General features: G+C 36.7%; 2 protein-coding genes across 3 annotated transcripts; both read right to left on the reverse strand.

Annotated features, from left to right (window-relative positions):
* Positions 1-3,057: 3,057 nt before the first annotated feature.
* On the reverse strand, positions 3,058-4,069 carry LOC140766128 (transcription factor RHD6-like). The gene is made up of 5 exons (XM_073105569.1): positions 3,959-4,069; positions 3,732-3,836; positions 3,565-3,630; positions 3,368-3,433; positions 3,058-3,263 (listed from the first exon to the last, which is right to left on the reverse strand). Exons 1-5 carry the CDS (start codon positions 4,019-4,021, stop codon positions 3,153-3,155), a joined length of 411 nt encoding a protein of 136 aa, XP_072961670.1. The 5' UTR covers positions 4,022-4,069; the 3' UTR covers positions 3,058-3,152.
* Positions 4,070-7,856: 3,787 nt separating this feature from the next.
* LOC140764879 (uncharacterized) lies at positions 7,857-14,278 on the reverse strand. Of its 2 annotated transcripts, none has more exons than XM_073103704.1 (2): positions 12,979-14,278; positions 7,857-8,101 (listed from the first exon to the last, which is right to left on the reverse strand). In XM_073103704.1, exon 1 carries the CDS (start codon positions 14,132-14,134, stop codon positions 13,031-13,033), a length of 1,104 nt encoding a protein of 367 aa, XP_072959805.1. In that variant the 5' UTR covers positions 14,135-14,278; the 3' UTR covers positions 7,857-8,101; positions 12,979-13,030. The 2 variants fall into 2 exon arrangements, with proteins under 2 accessions (XP_072959805.1, XP_072959804.1); XM_073103703.1 differs by having other exon boundaries at positions 7,857-8,135.
* Positions 14,279-19,505: the final 5,227 nt, after the last annotated feature.

The following is a 19,505-nucleotide window of genomic DNA, read 5'->3' on the forward strand; positions in this document are numbered from 1 at the left end:
AATGTGTTCATTTACTCCACCCCCAGATTCATAATTAATGCCCATGCTGTGTTGGGCTAAGATAATTGCAATTGGATTTGTCAACCCATGAAAGAGTCAAGAAAGACCCTGGTGAAGATTCTCCTCCTTAAGACTAATTGGTCCAACTATAAAACAAACACCTTAATGTGGGAGGATTAGCATTTGATGACGAGAGACAGGTTCTCAATCCATGTGGGGAGAATTAATGACAACAAATTGTATTAACTACCAAACTGACTTGCTCTTACATCATCTCTTTAGTTTAAGGGCTTGCAATTAATGTACTAGCATTAAACTAATCTCACCACAGTGCTCTCATTATATGGGTGCAAATAACTCCATAAACAAATGTAGAGTCTCAGACTTCCAATGTCTTTGCCTATTTTAAGACACAGAAGCATAACATGTCTTTCCTAGAGAGTAGAAAATTGGCACCATAGGATTCCACACTGCTGCCCATGGGGCAAATATCATAGATTATGATGAAAGACATAAAGACTATTAATGCTATCACAATGAACGTAACCAAGAGCTAGCTCCCGTACATTGCAATCGAGATCAGACAGCCGCACGAACAAGATTCATCATTAAGTAGCACTCTACAAGCAATTTGCATGCTTCGATCGACTAATCGGATGGTCTGTAACAAGCGGTGACATTAGGTTTTGTGGCTATTTCCCTAGGAAGAACAGGTATTCTACTTAGCTAGGCATCCTTGATCATTAATGCCATGAGATCTTTATGATATATAGCGAAAATTATCATTTGTTTGTTGCTTGGCTTGGAGTTTCTATGGACTCGGATGTTAGATCCACGGGGAAGTGATCCCGGGAAATGAGGGAAGGTGCTATCTGAAGTCAAAAATTAAAACACACACACATGACACATGCATGGTAGCTGTGAGTGATCCAAAGGTTCTTTTGCGTAGTGAAGCTTCCACCACCTCTCTTCCTCTATTTATAATTAGTGATCTTGATCATATATAGTTGTAAAGTGATTCCTATTCCATGTTAATACTTTGCGTAAAAATATCAACTATGATCGTATATGGTGCACATATGTATACACACGTATAAAATCTACATGTAATTAAGTTTCTTTTTAATGAAATTCAAATTGAAGAGCATATAGAAGAAAGGTATTGCAATGTTAATTACAACGGCCATCATTAGAGTTCTCGGGTACCTTAATATGCAATAAATGTACTTTTTGCTCCTTTGGCCATCAAACAAGAAATTGCTATTTGTTAGAATATAAAATATAAAAATCATCGTTCTCTAATAGTTTAAGCTTTTAGACTAATTTGTGAGTTAATACTTTTAATAATAGGCCATTATCATCTAGTTGTATTATTAGTAAATATAAAAATTATTTTCAAAAAAAAAAAAATAGTAACCAGTTCCTTGAGTCACCATTTAGCAAAATCTATTGCATATTTCCTGTTCAACTTTGCATCTCTTGGAGGAGGTATGCCTAAGCCAATTCAAGTAGATAGTACTATGGTTCTTCCTTTATTGTGTTGACAATTAAAAGAGAAAACAATTAGCACTATACTACACAATAAGGTCATAAACAAAGTAATATTCGAAGCAGCAAAATCTGCAGATAGTTTCAAATCATCAATCTCCCTATATCTTAGACTAAATAATTATCCAAACACATATAATGTAATGGAATTCTTGGCTCAGGTCTTTTATCAGACCTAACATATGGTGCTAATATATGCAACCAATTAATATATTCATGGCCACTTTGAAGGCCTCATCTTAGCTGCATTGCAAAGAATGATGTGCTCCATGAATGGTCGATAATCACGTATGTATATTCTTCTTAAAAGGTAGATATACTAATATTGAGAATGCCACAAATCAGTTAGATAGTAAGTTCAATTGGATCAAATGACATCAAATATGCTTGTGAAAAGTAATTCTAGCACCGCCATATGACTAACATTCTAGATTTGTGTTTCAATTAGTCAAGGTGGTTTATGAAAAATATTTAAGAAAGGAGATACGTATCTTGAAAGCTCATGGAGAGATCTCTGTATAGTCCAAAAACTCTATTCTATATCATAACTGGTCAATAGATAGTAATCGATCTTGTTGATAGGTTATCCATTTTCATATGCTAATTAAACTTTTCATGTATGCATTGGATCTCTATCCTATCAAACTTCTTATGAGTTTCCATAGTTCTAATTTGTCAAGTGGATTTATATCATGTAAGTGCCTCTTGACACAACACAATATTTTTATACCTTTAACCTCATTCTTTCTTCCTCCACTTATCCAGTGTCTACGTGCCTTCCATAGTGCAAACATTTTATTAATTAATTCAATAGTTTTAGTAGACAAATTCTCTAGTTCCATGTGCATGAAATTCCACTTGAGCTAGAAGATGATGGTGTTTGAAACTATCCATTTAATCGGATTTATAATGTAACAAGTAATAACATTCTCTCTATAAATTCTCTGTAGGTAATGCTGAAATTAAGCTTATAATAAGGACGTTGACATTACTGATGCATTGCATCTAACTGTAAATAATAAGTGTCATGCAGTAAACCTCCATCTAATAGTAAATTAATTATAAGAACCTTCAATATTACTTATCTCATGCTAATTATCCTACAAAGTCTCTTGCCAACTTATATGGATATATATAAATATCCTATTGCATGTCAAGCCTATACACAAAGTACATGCTTTTATTTTCTTTTGAAGAAAATACATCTTCATTATATTTTACCTTGTTATTAAGTTATGATTGGAGTAGAAAAAGAAGGTTAAGAGTGATTTCTGAAGAGAATAGCCTCTCAAAATTTCTTGAGAATGTGAATATACCCGACCAACAAAGAGTAGAACAAAGGGACAGGCATTTTGTTTTTCCAGACTATAGGGTTGTTAAAATTCAGCCGAGTTACCATTACATCTCATGAGTGTTACAAAGTACCAAATGGAGAGCAAAAGAAGAAAATGGAAAGGCATTTCATTTTCCCTCAAAATAAGCTTCAAATTATACATGCCTTCTATTTTCTCTTTGCATGAGGAAGCTAATCTCCTTCTTTTTTCTTCTAAAGTTTTTTCTGATTCATCCTTTTAAGCTGTTTGGGTCTTCTTCCATGGAAGAGCTCATTTCCTGTCTCTTTGGGAGGATAAGATGGCATCAATGGCCTCCTTCACTTGCGAAATCTCGGGTGCTTTCCCACCTTGTGCAGGCCAGAACTCATCAGTTGCCAAAACCTATATAGGGATCAGATACTATCATTAGTATCATTCATCAAAATAAGTAGCTAATTATGAAGAATCTATAAGATTTTTTTTCTTTAATTTGCATGGCTCAGCACCTTTACTTGCAACTGGAGAAACTTCACATAGCTAATGGCCTTCTCGAGCATCGTAACCAAATCAACCTATGAAAGTTCGCATGGAAATTAAAATTTCACTCAAAAGATCAATGGTGTGAAATAAGAATGAGCAAGTAAAATGCAAAGGCAATTGAAAAGCCAATGAGCTGAATCTTGGATAAGGAGTTGAGATTCACCTTTGTTCCATTAGGCACAAGATCTTGCAGAACTTTGAGCTTCTCACTGATCCTCTCGCGTCGATTCTATAACATGCAATAACCACGATCAATTGAAGTCCAAATCCAATAGAAAACTTCATAGAATTGAAGATAGTTAGACACAGTAGAGATAATTTTTCACACACCTTGGCTGCAATACTTTGAGGATCTTTGGATGGACTAGTAGATTTCGCCTTTGTCTTCCTATTGATACCACCACACTGCTTCTTAGGAGTTCGCAGCTCACCACCCTGCAACAAAAACATATAGTGTTCATATCTGATATATTTAGGTCGCTGATCAATATAAAGTGTTTTCTCAAAATAGGAAAAATCTAAGAGATCTATATGTATCTATACATATATAGACTTACCATATAAGGGCGCTTCTGTGAGGATTTGTCTTGCATCATATTCTCTTGATCAATTCCATCCATGGAGCTTGCGCTCGGGTATAACAACCCAAACTGCTCCTCCCCATATCGATCTTCTTTTGTGTCACTTGTCGTCATCAAGCTATATCCACTGCCCACATCAAAGCAATTTTGATGATCTTGAACAAACTGCGAGTCGACGACGGCGGCGCAGGACTGGTTCATCCGGTAATTTTGATCCACGTTATCGATCCACAAAGCGCAACCCTCCTCCTGATCACGTTGCTCGAAGCTAAGAACCGAGGAGCTCGAATAGGCCCAATTATCCGATGCGACTACCGCGTAGTTCATACCGGATTGAGCTTCTTGCAATGGAGAATTCACTGCTCGGAGCACGAAGCTACTAGTAGATGAAATATTGCTTGGATCGGAAAGGATGGGAGAGAATCCACTTGAGTAGTCTCTTTCCTGGAACTGTGAGGTATGGTTGCTCTTGAAGCCGAAGAGTTCGAGGGGAGGAGGGCCAAGAAGTGGAACAATAGTTTGCCCGTCCAAGTGAACGGGGTCGTAGATCGATCGGGCTTGCGAATCATTCATTAGTGTTCGATCTTTCGCAAGGGCCATGGAAGAGAATAGAGTAACAAAGAAGAAGAAGAAGAAGAAGGAGGAGGAGGAACAAGTCCTTGATGTGGTGTAGTAGTGTTTGTTCTCAATGCATGGGGATGGAACTCACCACTTTATACTTATATATAGAGAGAGAGAGCTGAGATCCACATGGGAGAGTTAGAGAACACTTGCATTTATGTTTGTGATGAGTTGTTAGCTTGGGTAATTAATGTAGCTAGGGATGAGAGAGAGGGAGAGAGAGAGAGAGAGAGAGAGAGAGCAAAAGGGCCGCCGGAACTATCGCACTCCCACGTCTAAGATTCCAAAGCTAAAACTATATACAAGATTGCTTCTCTCATCTCCTCCTCCTCCTCAGTAACAACATCACGTGGCCTTGAGAGACATGTGGTATTATTGTAGTAAACTTCTCCTTATCACTTATGAGAGAAAGAGAAAGAGAGAGAGAGAGAGTTATAATTCTGGACAAGATACGAGTTAAGCATTTAATGCATCCTTTCTTTATTTGCTCTCCATGTCGACATACAAGAAGACATCAGAATTGCGGCTACATTTGATCATCTCGGTTGTAGGGGGTGTAAGTCTCTCTCTTGGAAACCCTAAAGCGCTAGGGTTCTTTGGCATTTCTGACATATATAATTGTAAATAGCTCCTCTTAGCTTGTACGTGTATTTGGTCACGTTAAGTAGATGTTCATATATAATGGACGTACAGACATAACTAGCTAGAAGCACTTATTATCGATCACTTGGATATATGCATAGCTGAAATTTTTTCTGCAAACATCCTGCAAGAAATAACAGGTTGTTTTTTTCTTTTCTTTTCTTTTCCTTCTCTTAAAGGACAAAATGTTAATTATTTTTCTTAGAATTATACATGGAACAACATGCACATACATTAACTGATTTGGATGAGTAGGAATAGGGATTATTAATAAACGTTTCTCTAATGGTAACTTGACGCTTAGGTTAAAAAAAAATTTAATCATGAGGTTTAGATGATAGACATTTGTTGTACGATCTTAATTAATTAATGCTGAAGATTTCAAGAATTCATTTTGGCGTGCAATTTCCAAGGTCCTAATAAGTTTGAAACAATTATTATATCGACAGATTGTATATATAGAAAGAGTTTTTGTCCCAATATATATGTGTTTTTTTAGTTTTATGTTATTAAACTACTACTACCACTACTATTATTATTATTATTTGTTGTTGCTGTTGTTATTCCTATTACAAGCTTCACATCGCAATACTGGTATTAACGAGAATAGTTATAAATAATGAAGAAAAAACAATTACAGACAGGTCAAATCGAAGATCAACACTCGTCGATAGAATTGCTGACAAATTGCAAATAATTTACCTTAAGGTAAATTGCTTCTTATTGCCGATTTATTTGAGAACACATCTATTAGTACAAATTTTAGGTATGACTTATACCTTAGAAGTATGACATATGTTTCAGCATTGAACTATAATTGATAAAGTGATTTCCTATTACATGCATGCCATTCATTTTCTTTCAGCCAAGTGTGGTTATGGATTCCACACATCAAGCAATTTGAATTTCTTGCTGAATTCAAGATAGGTGTAAAAACTGCATGTTCCATTCTATTTGTATCATAATTAATATATAGGCTTATATTAGTTTCAAATTGGATCACTTTGAGACTCCATCAAGAGGATGGTCTTCTCCTTAACATAGACATTGCTCACTTGCTAATTGTCAAGGGTTTCTCTTGCCTCTAATAATATTATGAAGATTGAAGTTTTAACGTAGTGTGGTGTTATACACAAAGTTTCTGATTCTATCTGAAAATTTTGGTTCTAGATTGAGATGAGATCTAGAAGAACAATTTTAATGCAGAATCAGATCCAAGTCTTATTAATGAAGTGGTTAAACTGCGAGTCTTATGGAAAAAGAATCAATTTCGATCAGACTGATCGCATAAAATTTCAGCTTCAAATTCGATCTAAGCAGGCATATTCCCTTGATATTCCTACCTAAATATACAAGCCAGTCAGGCTCATATCATTCTTTACTGATCTTAGTTTGCATTAATCAGACAAACTTCTTAAACTGGCAACCATATTTAATGATGGAAACACTAAGATTTCTTTAGCTGTTAGTTTAATTTAGGTTAACATGTATTAAATGATCATCACTTGATAAGTGGGCAGCATGTCAGGTGATATTTAAATCCTTGACTTTGGGTTTAGGCATCAAGAAATGGAAGTGATTGTATGTATGACGCCATAAGAGCAAATGAATGCATGCAGCTGTGCAAGTAGATCAGAAGAAGAAGGCTTAATTAATGGATTTGTTTCAAGAATGTCAGCTTGTTAGGCTGGTAGCATCCAATAGCTAAGTGAAGGCCACGCGGGAATCCCTAAAACTCAACCTCTAATTAAATGGAATTATGAGTTCTTTTCCTTCAAGAACTCTGAGATGGTGGTGGACATGAGAAAAGATATTAATGAGGGAATCCAAGTACTGGCTCTCGCCGCCATTTTGTTCTGGAAGATGGAACAAAATAAAGTTGCCATTTGGGTTCAGTTTGATTGGCGAATAATTAAATTATGCGTAGTAGAACATGGCTGGATAAAGGAGGAGGAGGAGGATTAACTTCTGCATCAAAAGAAATCGTCTTAGTAAATACCAGTCTGCTAGCTATTGGTGTGTTTCGAATCAGATAAGAAGGCACAGATAAAACTACATTTTGACAAAGGGATCAGTGTTTCAGATAATTGCATGCACTGCTTGGTTGATGTATTCACGAATAAAAAATAAAAAAAAAGGTTTTGTTCTTGAATCAAATTCCACTGTCCATGGCCCCCCAAAAGGGGGCCTTTTATATTTAGCCTACTTCACAATTAGAATAAGACCAATATTAGTATAATTGTTATAATTTCTTATACTATCATAAATGGATGAAAAATAGAGAGGAGAAAGAAAAGGGAGACCGATTAAAATGATAGTTAATATCCTTACGATAGTAAATTAATAACTAATAAAACATTAAAATATTATATGAAAGAGTAATATATGCCTGCGTGGTTATTTACTTATACTATTATACTAGAACTTCTTCACCAGAATAACTATCTAATCCAAAAAGATTACTGTAGCTCCTAAAGAAAGAGCATTTGACAAGAATCATGTAAACTAGCATGTACGTAATTCCTGTTCATAAAATCCACAATCAGGAAAGGTGCGTAGATGGACTAATGCTGCATATCCATCAAATTAAGGAGGTCCATAATGGGGGCAGTAATAGGAAGACTTGCAATAAGTTTATGAATTGATCGGCAAAATTTACAAGCAATAAGCTCTATATTTTGCAGTAGCTTCTCAAGTAAATGCGTAGATTTGGAAGAGATATATGCAATCAAGTCAACCGAAAACCAAGATGATAAATTAAATGAACAGTTTAGAGCTGCTTGTAGAACTTTTTAAAGTGGCCGTATCCATCTTCATCTCATTTGTGCAGAGAATCTCTTTGCCTCCTTGCACATTCTAAGTGATGATCCAAGCGAAATAAGCACATATACTGCAAGGCAAGAACATCATTACTAAGACACCAGCATAGAGACTACTGATAGTATGTATAATAAGACATCTAAGTATGCTAACTACATCAGAGCAAATAAATTTATGGGGAGAACACATTATGACCCCTTGGGGTTAAGCCTGACTTTAGTTTAAAAGGCGACCCTTTAGATATCTGAATTCACAACATCCAGTTGAACAGCAAGGATGGACCAAAAGTATGGCCTGGTGTTTTTACATGTTCAGCAGGTGGATAAGCAGGAGCAGATGTCAGCCATGTTAAAACAGGAATTGGTCCAGGTGTGATAAATATATGAGTATGTAAAAAAGAAAATTACAGGAAAATTGAGATAATCAGGGAGAACAACCAAAAGCCAAGTATATATAATTATATACTAGCACTTAATCAATCAACAACAGTCATGTATCTTTGGAATTAGTAATGGAAGACAAGGAAAAAAAACGAAGGAAAAGAAGATGAAACAACAAGAAAACACAGTAATAAGCTGGTGAGACTGAACCACACCATACCGTCTAAGGCCAATAAGCTATAACTCATATTGTTCCAAATTTCCATTGTCTTCTCTCAACAGTTTACTCAGAGTTCTAAATCTCTCCCTATTATCTCTATCCTTTTCTTATGTCTGTTCCCAACCTTCCCTTCCAATCTCTCCATTTACCCACTGCCATTCCTCTCATACAGTAGATATCCTGTCACTGCCAACACACCCTCCTTGTTTTCTCTTCTGTTAGGAATTAGTAATGGAAAAGCAGAGATTTACTATGCTGGAGTGTTGCACGGCAGATGGTTGAACTGAGAATGTCAGCGCAATCATTTCCATGTAAAATAAAGTTTCTTCCTCCTTTCTCTTTTTTATATTGGATACCAAGCAATTCTTCTATGATACATATTACCATACATACATAATCAGAATTCACAACAATTAACTTCGCAAGATAGTTATTCACTATCTTAATACTAATTTTAGCTAGAATATGAAGCATGAATATGGATACGGGTTACACATGCAATATTGATACATGAATATGGCAATTCTTGAAAAATAAGGATACGGTACGTCTAGGAGATGTACCTCATATATGTAATAATAATATGTATACATTGATGTTTGCACATACATATTGGTTTACTTGTACTTGTTTTTTTCTATTGAGAAATTATATATTATTGTACTGAGACCTCCAATCTGTCCATTAAAAAGAACTACCATCCATAACATGATTTTCTAATTAGGCCTTTTGCAAATGTATGAACCATGCCTCTGTTCACAAAAAAAATGTTCTAGATATGATAAGAAATGAAAGTAATAGTCTCCTTCATTTGGACTCATATTAAGTTGAACTGCAAAAATATCAAAGAAAATATTTGATATATATCAGGAAGTTCCGATAAGTATCATATTCAATGAGTACTGTATCCGACGAGTATTGCATCCAATACAGTGTCCAATATGGATACATCGAAAGCATGTAAGTATTCGTGTTTCCTAGTAGCCAATTCTGGACTTACATATTTTTTTTCTTTACATAAGATAAACCATAGTGACTAAATATCAACGATCTATGTTCTGGAATTCTAAACACTGCTAGTGTATCACCACTTCTGAACCTGAAGCTAATCAGCCCTTAGAGCATTCCATCCATTGAAATTTCCCAGCATGTGGGTAATATATATCGTGATAATTAGAATTGATACCTAAAACCCAAGTTAATTCATACACCCAAAAGAGTGAAGTCCCCACACATGCATGTCACACATTACCTGCACCTTCCTCACATACTCTAGTAGAAAAGTCCTAGTTGGACTTTACTTGGCCTGCAAGCACATCGACTCCCAAACACCAATTTTAATTGTTATCCTAGAATAAAGCAACCAAAAGAGTTGTTTCATGTCTTGATCATGTTGTCTCATTAGGTCAATTACATGCTTGGTTCCCAAAATCAGCCAATCCCGAGTCAGATCGATTGATCTGGATCAAAATGATCCAGATCCTAATTAATGACTGATTTCACTCTAGGACCGGCTAGTTTCGACCGTATTGGCTGGATTGGTTGAAACTAAATTTGTTAAGATTTAGGTTAAATCTAAAATGTATTTATCATATGATATATTAGTAATTGATGTCTTTAGCTGCTTTTTTTCAAGTTTTTAGTTTTACCTTCTATCTCTCACACGCACTCTCCTTCCACCCCCTGACACTTTACCGAGCTCATCTGATAGTCCAACTAGTGAGCCCTTTCGACTACTCCGTTGGTCAACTTAGGTGAGTGTTCTTTTTTTTTCTAATTTCTCTTCTAGTCTTCTCTTATTGTCACCTACTCTTTAACTCCCATTTTCTTACTGCTGTAAAATAACAATGAAAAGAGACATATCTTTCTTCACTATTTTTATGCAGTAGTAATTTACGAGCTTAAAAAAATTTTAAATTTAAAATTAAAATTCATCATAGTTTTGAGTTAGTTTTTTCTTTAAATTTTAAACTTTATATATGATTAATTTTAAGTTTCTTGTTTTTTATTATTTTTCTGAATTTTTAGAAAGTTTTTATATTTTTAAATAATTTTAAAATTTTACGTAATTAAAAATAGTCTGATTAAATACAAACAACCGATCCCAATCCCAAAATTGAGATTCAAAACCTTAATTACATGAACTTACAATAATTGCAGGTCCTCTTGTTATACACAACGTTGCAAATTATTTAATCTAGTTACAACTCTACATGCCACTAACTCATCCTAGTAGAAGTAATGTGCAACCTAGGTGAAACCAAAAGGTGGACTTCATGATGAAATAGAACTTGGTTAAGTCAAGCCCAAGATTGACTTGTATATTGGCTAAGTAATTAGATAATTTGAACTAATAAAAATCCAAGTAAGATTGAGCCACTCTTGCAGGACTAGAATTTCATGCATGATTTAGTTATGTAATTTGCACTAGATATAGCCTCAAACCCTGAGTGACCTTGAAGCAAGGGTTTTGGATGACTCTGAATGACCAATTTTACTCCTACATTAATGCCTTTTATATCTTCAGGTCAGGTTGCATGTTATATTAAGCCTCCTACAACAGAGAGCTTGAAGTTCATACTCACCAATCCCACTTGCTCCTCGTTCACTCTTTCTTCTCTCTCAAGTTCAAGCTAGCTTCTGACTCTTTGAATCAATGTCCAATCTAGTTTGGTTCCACTGGATATATATTGGCTTCTTGAAAAATATACCCATGAGATATCCTCACAGACTAATTTATACCTGACATATTCCTCAAAAACCAATAATAAACTATCCATACATCCAAAGATTAATCATCCATAAAGTTCACATGACACCATTAATCTGTTGTGCAATTTCTTTCCTGAAGAGGTTCTATTAAGTAGATATCAAAGGAAAAATAATAATTTGATATAAGACATGAAACAATGTTAGAGGCCAAAGAAGCAATAACAGGAGTAGAGATATAATAGTCAATGAATAAGACAAAGAACGGCACAGCTAGGTTTCATCAGAGTCAATGCAAGAAAAGTAGTCAGAACAGACAATAGATTGGATGGAGTTAAATAGTTCTAAGGGTGTCCTACCAACTTTTCAATAGCTAATAATCAACGACACTTTATTCTCCAACTGCTAAAGGATAGTCTAATTGATAATAATTGGAAGGCCTGCTAACAGATAATACCTTTTGCATCAAAAGGAGGCTTTGATTGTTGAAGAAACCAATGCCATTGAATCACAAGAACAATAAAGAGAGAGAGAGAGAGAGAGAGAGAGAGAGAGAGAGAGAGAGAGAGAGAGAGAATATTGATGAACCAAAACAGGAAAACAACCGGGCACTTATGCAATTTCAAGATCTGTTAATCAAAGTAACATTCAAGATCTTTTTAATGATCTTATAGTGACAGTTTTAGTTTCTCTGTGTAACTGTGAGACAGGCTGAAGATATGGAACTCAAGAAGATGCAACTTTATGGAATTTGGTGTATGAAGGTAATTGGCACTACTAGAGTTACAAGAGAAAAAAAGTAACTTCTTTTAGGATAAGAATTTAGAAACATGTTCTAGACTGTTTCATAATAAATAATAAGCATCTCTAGAAATGAGAAACTTAAGAAGATTTATGATGAACCAAGCAATAATTTATTGTTGTGGCATCTATGTAGCCTTTTTTTCTCTTCATTTTTCTTCTCCTTTAATATGCTATTCCACAGATGAACAGAAGTGTTTCTTCTAAAAAGTTGTGTCATTATTTCCCTCATTATTCTCATATTTGATCCTTCTTGGTAAGACCTAACTCTCCTCTTCATTAAAGTCAGATACCTATATTGGACAAACCTGGAAATTCATATCTCACTCCTCCAATGTTTACTAATCCTCATCCACACACAATGACAAGCAAACAGGATGAACCTGTGGAACAAAGCAATATTCATTTCAAATTCATTCTTATACCAGTATTGCTAGGCATCAGCCCATAAAGCATCACATTACTCAGGTATATGCTATGAAAACCATAAGTTATGAGAACCCAAAAATTAGGGAAACATTGGCTGCTTCAAGCACAAGAGGATCACATGCTTTTTGAGTGCCAAAACAATAATTTAACCTTCAAACATGTTGAAGACCATTAGCTAAAATAGATTAGCGTTCACTTTCTGTACATTTCCAAATCTAAAACATATCTACCAAACGAGAAGTAATCCAGAAAAAAAAAGCCGCTATCTCACATAAAGAGACCCCAGTCAAAGTACACGACTAGTCCCAACGGCATATCTCTACAACAAGTATGAATCACAAGCAGTGAAAGTATACTACTTGAAAAGAATTCACCTCTTAGTAGAGCTCGAGAAGCGATCAAAATCCCCCCTTCCTATTCTATAGATCAAGAACAATCGGCATCCGGGTGCTGTGCCTGCCGCCGGAGCTCCTCGTCTGCCCTCCGCAAGAACTGATCCCACCCGCTCCCCTCCCCTGTATCCAAGTAATCGTAGGGCACCGCCGTCTTCAAACCCGGCCGCACCCCGCACTGGCTCTCCACCACCCTAAACTCCACTTCTCCATCCTCTTCTCTGTCCTCCTCGAGCTCCTCCCACGAGAAGAGCAGAGGAAGCGTGAACGCGCCCCAAGGGTTGAAGTCGACAAGTTTTACCTTTCCACGACCCCTGCGCTTCGACACGTAGTAGTAGACGTCGAAGGTGTAGTCCTCGCACCCGAATCGAGGACCCACCACGTCGGAGAAGAAGGATCGGATGGCGTCGCGGATCTCGAGGCAGCGATCGAGGAGGGCGGGGTAGAAGGCAGTGACATCGCGCTGGGAGACGGCAACAAGACGGTGGCGGCGGACGAAGCAGCGGAACTCCATCTCGGGCCGGAGCGAAGGGTCCCACTCCCGGAGAGCTAGGTAGTAAATTGGGGGAACATTGGGAACATTGGGTTTACTTTCGTCACTTTGGCCGCCGTCACCGTCGCCGTCGCTGTGGGATAGGTCATGGGAGACAGAGTCCGAGGAGCGGAGGAGGAGCGCCACGTCAGCGAAGGAGGAGCAGCGGAGGGAGCCGTCGGGGGAGATCCAGGTGGCGTCCTTGGGGGCACTCCAGTTCAGCTTGGGGAAGGCGGCGCCGCCGAGGTCGGAGATGGAGCGCTCGACCGCGGCCTCGAGGTCCGGAAAGCAAGGGGCGTTCTGGTCATCTTCGTCGTCGTCGGAGAGGTTGGAGAGATCCGGGTCGAGGAGGGAGACGGGGTCAAGGTGGGAGGTGGTGCGAGGGAGGGGATCGCGGCCGGTGGTGGAGCGAGGGAGGAGGAAGAGGGGAGGGGGAGCGACATCATCGTCATTCTGGTGGTCTTGTTGGGTGGTAACCATGGGTTGGCCTCGGAGGTAGCGGAGGAATGGGTCGGGTAGTGGATGGAACAAGGTGGTGAAGGTGTGGGCTTTGAAGAGAGGATACCACTCCTGGATTTGGCATCGAAGCAACTCCTCCACCCGCATCTCTCTCTCTCTCTCTCTTCCCTCCAGTAGTTGAAGGAACAGTATCAATCTGACCTATTTAGAGATCCCTAGCGGTGATCAAGGTCGGGCTTTTCCGGCCGACGGAGTTTCACAGCCCGCACTCGGTCCTGGCAAAATTCGGGCCAGTATAGCTATTACAGCACAATAACCCGTGAGATATTGGGCTTTCGTCATAAACAATGGACCGGGTTATCAAAAAATGTTTATATTATAACAGGCTGAGCATTAGCTTTCAACTAAATTAAAAGTAATATAATGGTCTCCAATAAACCAAATATCTGATGTGAGATTAAAAATTAATAGAGATTGGTGAGCGTAATGAGTCGGGTTGTGAGCGTCTTGCTCGTACTGCCCATTAACATTTTGAGCTAGAGCCAGACTGGGCCCAAACCAGCATTATGGATTCTCATTTTCTAAATTATGTTTGCACACTTTACAAGGCAATTTATAATTTCAAACATAACCCATGGGCTTAGTTCCACAAGTTTACTTCTTTTTTCTTATGACTTTCAATGTAGCTAAGCCTAACTCATCACTCTTTATTTTTCGTGCTACTAAAGATGTCATTTGATAATGGCTCTATGTTGATGACATGGTACTCATACAGAACAACTCTTCTTTTCTTCAAGCATTTGCAACACATCTTGGTGATGAATTTTTCGATGAAAGACATCCGTAAGTTTCGTTATTTTCTCGGCATTGAATATCACACTTTTTAGCGATCTTTTTCTCAACCAAAGAAAGCATGCTTTACATCTTTTGGCACATACAAACATGATGAAATACAAATCTATCTCTATTCCTATGATAGTGGGTCAGCATTTGGTCAGTAAGGATTTTCTATCCTGAACAAGGAGCTGCTCGTGATGTTTGATCTAATTTATTATAAATCTTTTTTGGGGGCTTTGTAGTATCTCACATTTCCTCGATATGATCAATTTGATAGTGCCAATAATATTTGTCAATTCATGCATCCTCCTACCGTTTAGCATTTTGGAGTAGTAAAATATATTTTGTGATAGATTAAAGGACTCATCACTTTAACCTTTATCTTTGATTTATTTTGTAATTTGGTCACTTACACGGATGTCAACTAGGTTAGTTGTCTTGACATTATATCATCTACTTTTAGTTAAGATGTGTTTTGTAGCCACTATCACAAATCTTGGAGTGCAAAGAAACAACTGAATGCTTCATATTTTAGAGATGAGTCTGTATTGATGCGACCTAATGATTGATTGTGATAGATCAAATATGAGCTAGGGTGAAATTGAATGGAGTTTGTGGCTCAAATTTGGGCTAGGTGCACACAAGCTAGTTCAGTCACCTAAGGCTTGTGCATGTCTAGAAATAAGGAGAGATGAGAGTAAATGACGCAACCCGAGCTAAGTCTAGATCGGGGGGAAAAGGGGAGGTGGCTCGATCTAGATTAGTCATGTGCACAAGCTAGGTGTGCTTAAGCTTGAGTTGAGTAGGTTTGATGCATCTCGGGAGTGCTCATCTAGAGGGAGCAAGTGGATAACTAGGATGGAGATGATCGTGGGAAGGGTTAGACGAGGGATCAACTCAAATAAAATAGGAGGTCGAGGTCGGACAAAGCGAGTGACAAAAGAATCAACTAGAGTAAAAACGCATCCAAGGTTTAAGGGGATGTGTGCGAGGTAAGGTGGGAGATGATTGGAGATGGGAGAATCCTAGCTAGGGTTAGGATAAGTGTTAGCTCGAGGATTAGGGCAAACAGGGCTTCGATAAAGCAGGTTCTCTCAATTTGTGTTGGAGTCTTGGTTGGTGAAGTCAGCAAAAGTGGTGGTGTAGTTTTAAGGGCTCGTGATGGGTCTTAGCCAGGCTAGGGCAAAGTTGGGTTATGGGATAGTGGTGAGGATAGAAGAAGGTAAGGGGTGACCGATGGTAGTGGGGGCTTCGGGTGAAGATAGGATGGGATGCGGCTAAGTGGTGGTAGGCACTAGGAAGGGCTAGTATGGATGGTCTTGGACTGCTGGCTAGGAGGAGAGGATAGTGGGACTGTGATGAAGGGATGGATATGGGTGAGGGTGATAGGGATAGTAACGATAGAGCTAAGGAAGGCTCATAGTGGATGGAGGTTGTGCTTGGCTAGATGGAAGCTAATAGCTCCGCTCAATTGGTTTTGGAAGTTGATCTTGGCCTAGACAAATCTAGCTTTGGCTAAACGTGGAAAAGGAGAGGAAGATGAAAGAGAGTGAGAGGTTTTCTAGATGGGAGAAAGTAGTTGTTAGCTAGGAAGGAGGAAGGTCGATGGCTAGGTTAAAGCTAGGTCGAGAAGGAAGAGGAAGGATAGAGAAATGGGGGAAAGACTCGACTAATTTTAAATTCAACATCATACTAGACTAGGCTACACTCCACAATTTATATAGAGAGGCTAAGCCGACTTGACTCAAAGTCAAAAAATATATTTAAACTAAATCTTACATGGGTTGGGCTGATGTTAGCTTACCAAGAGATTTGAGGGCTTAATGTCATTATGGATGATGTCGACATTGATACGATCTGAGTCTAATCGAATCAAATCATGAAGATATTAGGCTTGATGGATCGAATCTATTTATCTTTTAGTTAATTCTTGTTTATCTCTTATGTAAACCCTAGGCAAGTCTAGTTAAGTCGTGTAAGCTACAAGGCAAGTTCAATTAAGTCATGTAAACATCTAAGGCAAGTCCTAGTTTGAGTCGTATAAGTTTTTAAGGCTAAGTCCAAGTATGACTCATTGTACATAACATCTCAATATAGAGGGGCTGGGCTTTATTAATCTAAGCATTCAAGCATTGAGAAATTATTTTAGTCTTAAATTTATCATAGGAACAAGAGTAAGATAATCTAGAAATATAAGTTAATCATAGTTGTTTATTCTTCTAGGAGTAAATCTAAATTAGAAATCATAATTCTACATCCAACCCAAAGCCACTATCACCTCCACGAGTCACTCTACTATACGGTCGTCCACCATAACCCTTGGTCGTCCGCCACCCTCTGACGACCGCCGCAATGTTGGATATTTATCGTTATGCTCTATTTTGATATTACTCCACTATTTTAATTATATCTTTTAATTCAGACATCCGATCGATATAAAAGTTAGAGTTATTAGAACCTTATCTCTTGAGGCTACCACTACCTAAATTTTTATAATTTTTTTACGTCCGGATTAGTCTAGATCTGGTTCGTAATATTGGTATCAAAGTTTACTCTCCGACCTTCATCCATTTTTCCGAAGATATCTTCTAATTTAGCTATCCGATCTAAGGGAAATTAAATTCATTAGAAAGATATTTTCTAGGGCTACATTTTGTCAAAATTTCATATCAATCCAACGACTAGATCTACCAAAAAAACTCTCAAGTTTCATATAAATTTTTATCTAGAAACTGATTCGAATTAGGTCAAGCCAATCCGTATTAGACATGTATTCCATGCCGAGGAGAAATCCCTCATGAGGATAATTTGGTGGTTGCTTGTAATAGAATGAAAATTCAGTAGGATAAGCATCACTGTGAGTTAGACTTTCATGTGAGAGATTGAGTTTACCTTAACTTGTAGTCATAGCGGTAGATATCTATGGGCGAATAAAAAATTAATCGATCATTTTTAAATGTCTTTTTGCAATTGTTGAAAGATCGGACAGTTTACATACCGCATGCGCCCCTTCGAAAGGACACCACATTCATCTTATGTTTCATGCGTCTCAGTTGAAGTAGAGGAGAGAGGGAAGGAGGATGGGGTGACAGAATGTATTCGACCGATTATGTTACAAGATCGGGTTGGATAGGGTCAAATTAAGCTCTGGTGCTTAGGTAATTAACACAATTATAATTGTTAAATATGATTGATGCAGTAGTGTGTGTTTAATAATGAGTTGGTTAGAGGGGAAGAAACTGACACACTGAATTTGCTCTCAATCCTTATAGTTATAAGCTATCAAGTAAACTAAAATTATCTTTTCATGTTACATTTTTAACAAATTGTTGTAGAAATTCAGTCGATGAAGCCACAAGCCTCCCTTTTGACATTCGAATGTCGATGATCTTCGTTATAGCTTTCATTTGGTTTACCATAGGACTATGTATGTTTTTGTGTGCCACAAAGCTATTCGACCTTAGGCCTTTTATGCATAAATAACATCTGGATTATTACGATATCTTTTCAGTACTATATGGGCTTAATACAATATATTTTTTTAATGATAGTTAAAATGTATAGCTCGTCTGAAAGAGTAGTAGTTCTATCTTATATATATATATATATATATAAAGCTTGTAATTATTTAAATGGTATTAATGAAGTTAATCATCGGCTATGTATCAAGCTTATAATTATGTAAATAATATTAATGAAGTTCACCTTTTATAAACTTTCAATTGAAAAATCGGAAAGCCACATCTCCCATTATTGCTATTTTGTTGTATGTTTTTGACTAAGTATTAGGTCGTCATTAAATTATGCATTTTTTCTATAGTTCATACGTAACATTTTCAATAAATTCATCACATCGAATGATTGAATAAAATTTTACATCCATCCCATTATTTAAAAAAATCTTAAAAAATTTAGGAGTATAAAAAGGTTTCGAATAATAATCGTATCGATATAAAAAAAGAACATATATTATATATAGAATTATACTATTTTTTAAACATTTTAAAATTATTTTTACAAATTTATATAATATTAAATTTAAAAAAAATAGTGATCCAATTAATAAATCACTAGTTGAACCAATAACTTAATGAACCGACTCTCACGTACGTAGTGCACCTTAGCAAATTAAATTCTACTACTCAAAATTTACATTAAAAGGGGTCAACTTTTGACGTGTTAACTACCACCTCGTAATAATCTCAAATGAAAAATATTGAATTCATGAGCTTTTGCATGATTTATAAACAACTGAAAAACTTTATTATAAACCTATAACATTAAAGCATTTTATTCGTATTAATAATATAGAGGAAGAAAGAAAAGATTATGTTTTGATTTGTATTATCTATCAATGATAAACTAAAAAATATATTAAATTTAGATTTGGATAAAATAAATATGAACCAAATCTTCTCTTTTCAACTTTTTTTTTTGACATATTCTTAAATTTACATGTACTTCTTATATTATATATAAAATACTATATATGTGTCTAACGTAGGAGGTTTTTTAAATAACAAGTTTGAGAGTTAGGCTATTTGCGTAAATAAATTTAAAAAGATCATCAACCAACTATTGTAAAGTCTGTAGATACCTTTGCTTTAGTCGATAATTATTGTGGAAAAAATTATCTAATGGTTTAGTAGTTTAGTGGCTTGGATTGGCTTAGCAGTTCAGA

The sequence above is a fragment of the Typha angustifolia genome, chromosome 8 (assembly GCF_048772165.1).
Source record: "Typha angustifolia cultivar Huaian chromosome 8, ASM4877216v1, whole genome shotgun sequence".
NCBI classification, from domain to species: domain Eukaryota; kingdom Viridiplantae; phylum Streptophyta; class Magnoliopsida; order Poales; family Typhaceae; genus Typha; species Typha angustifolia.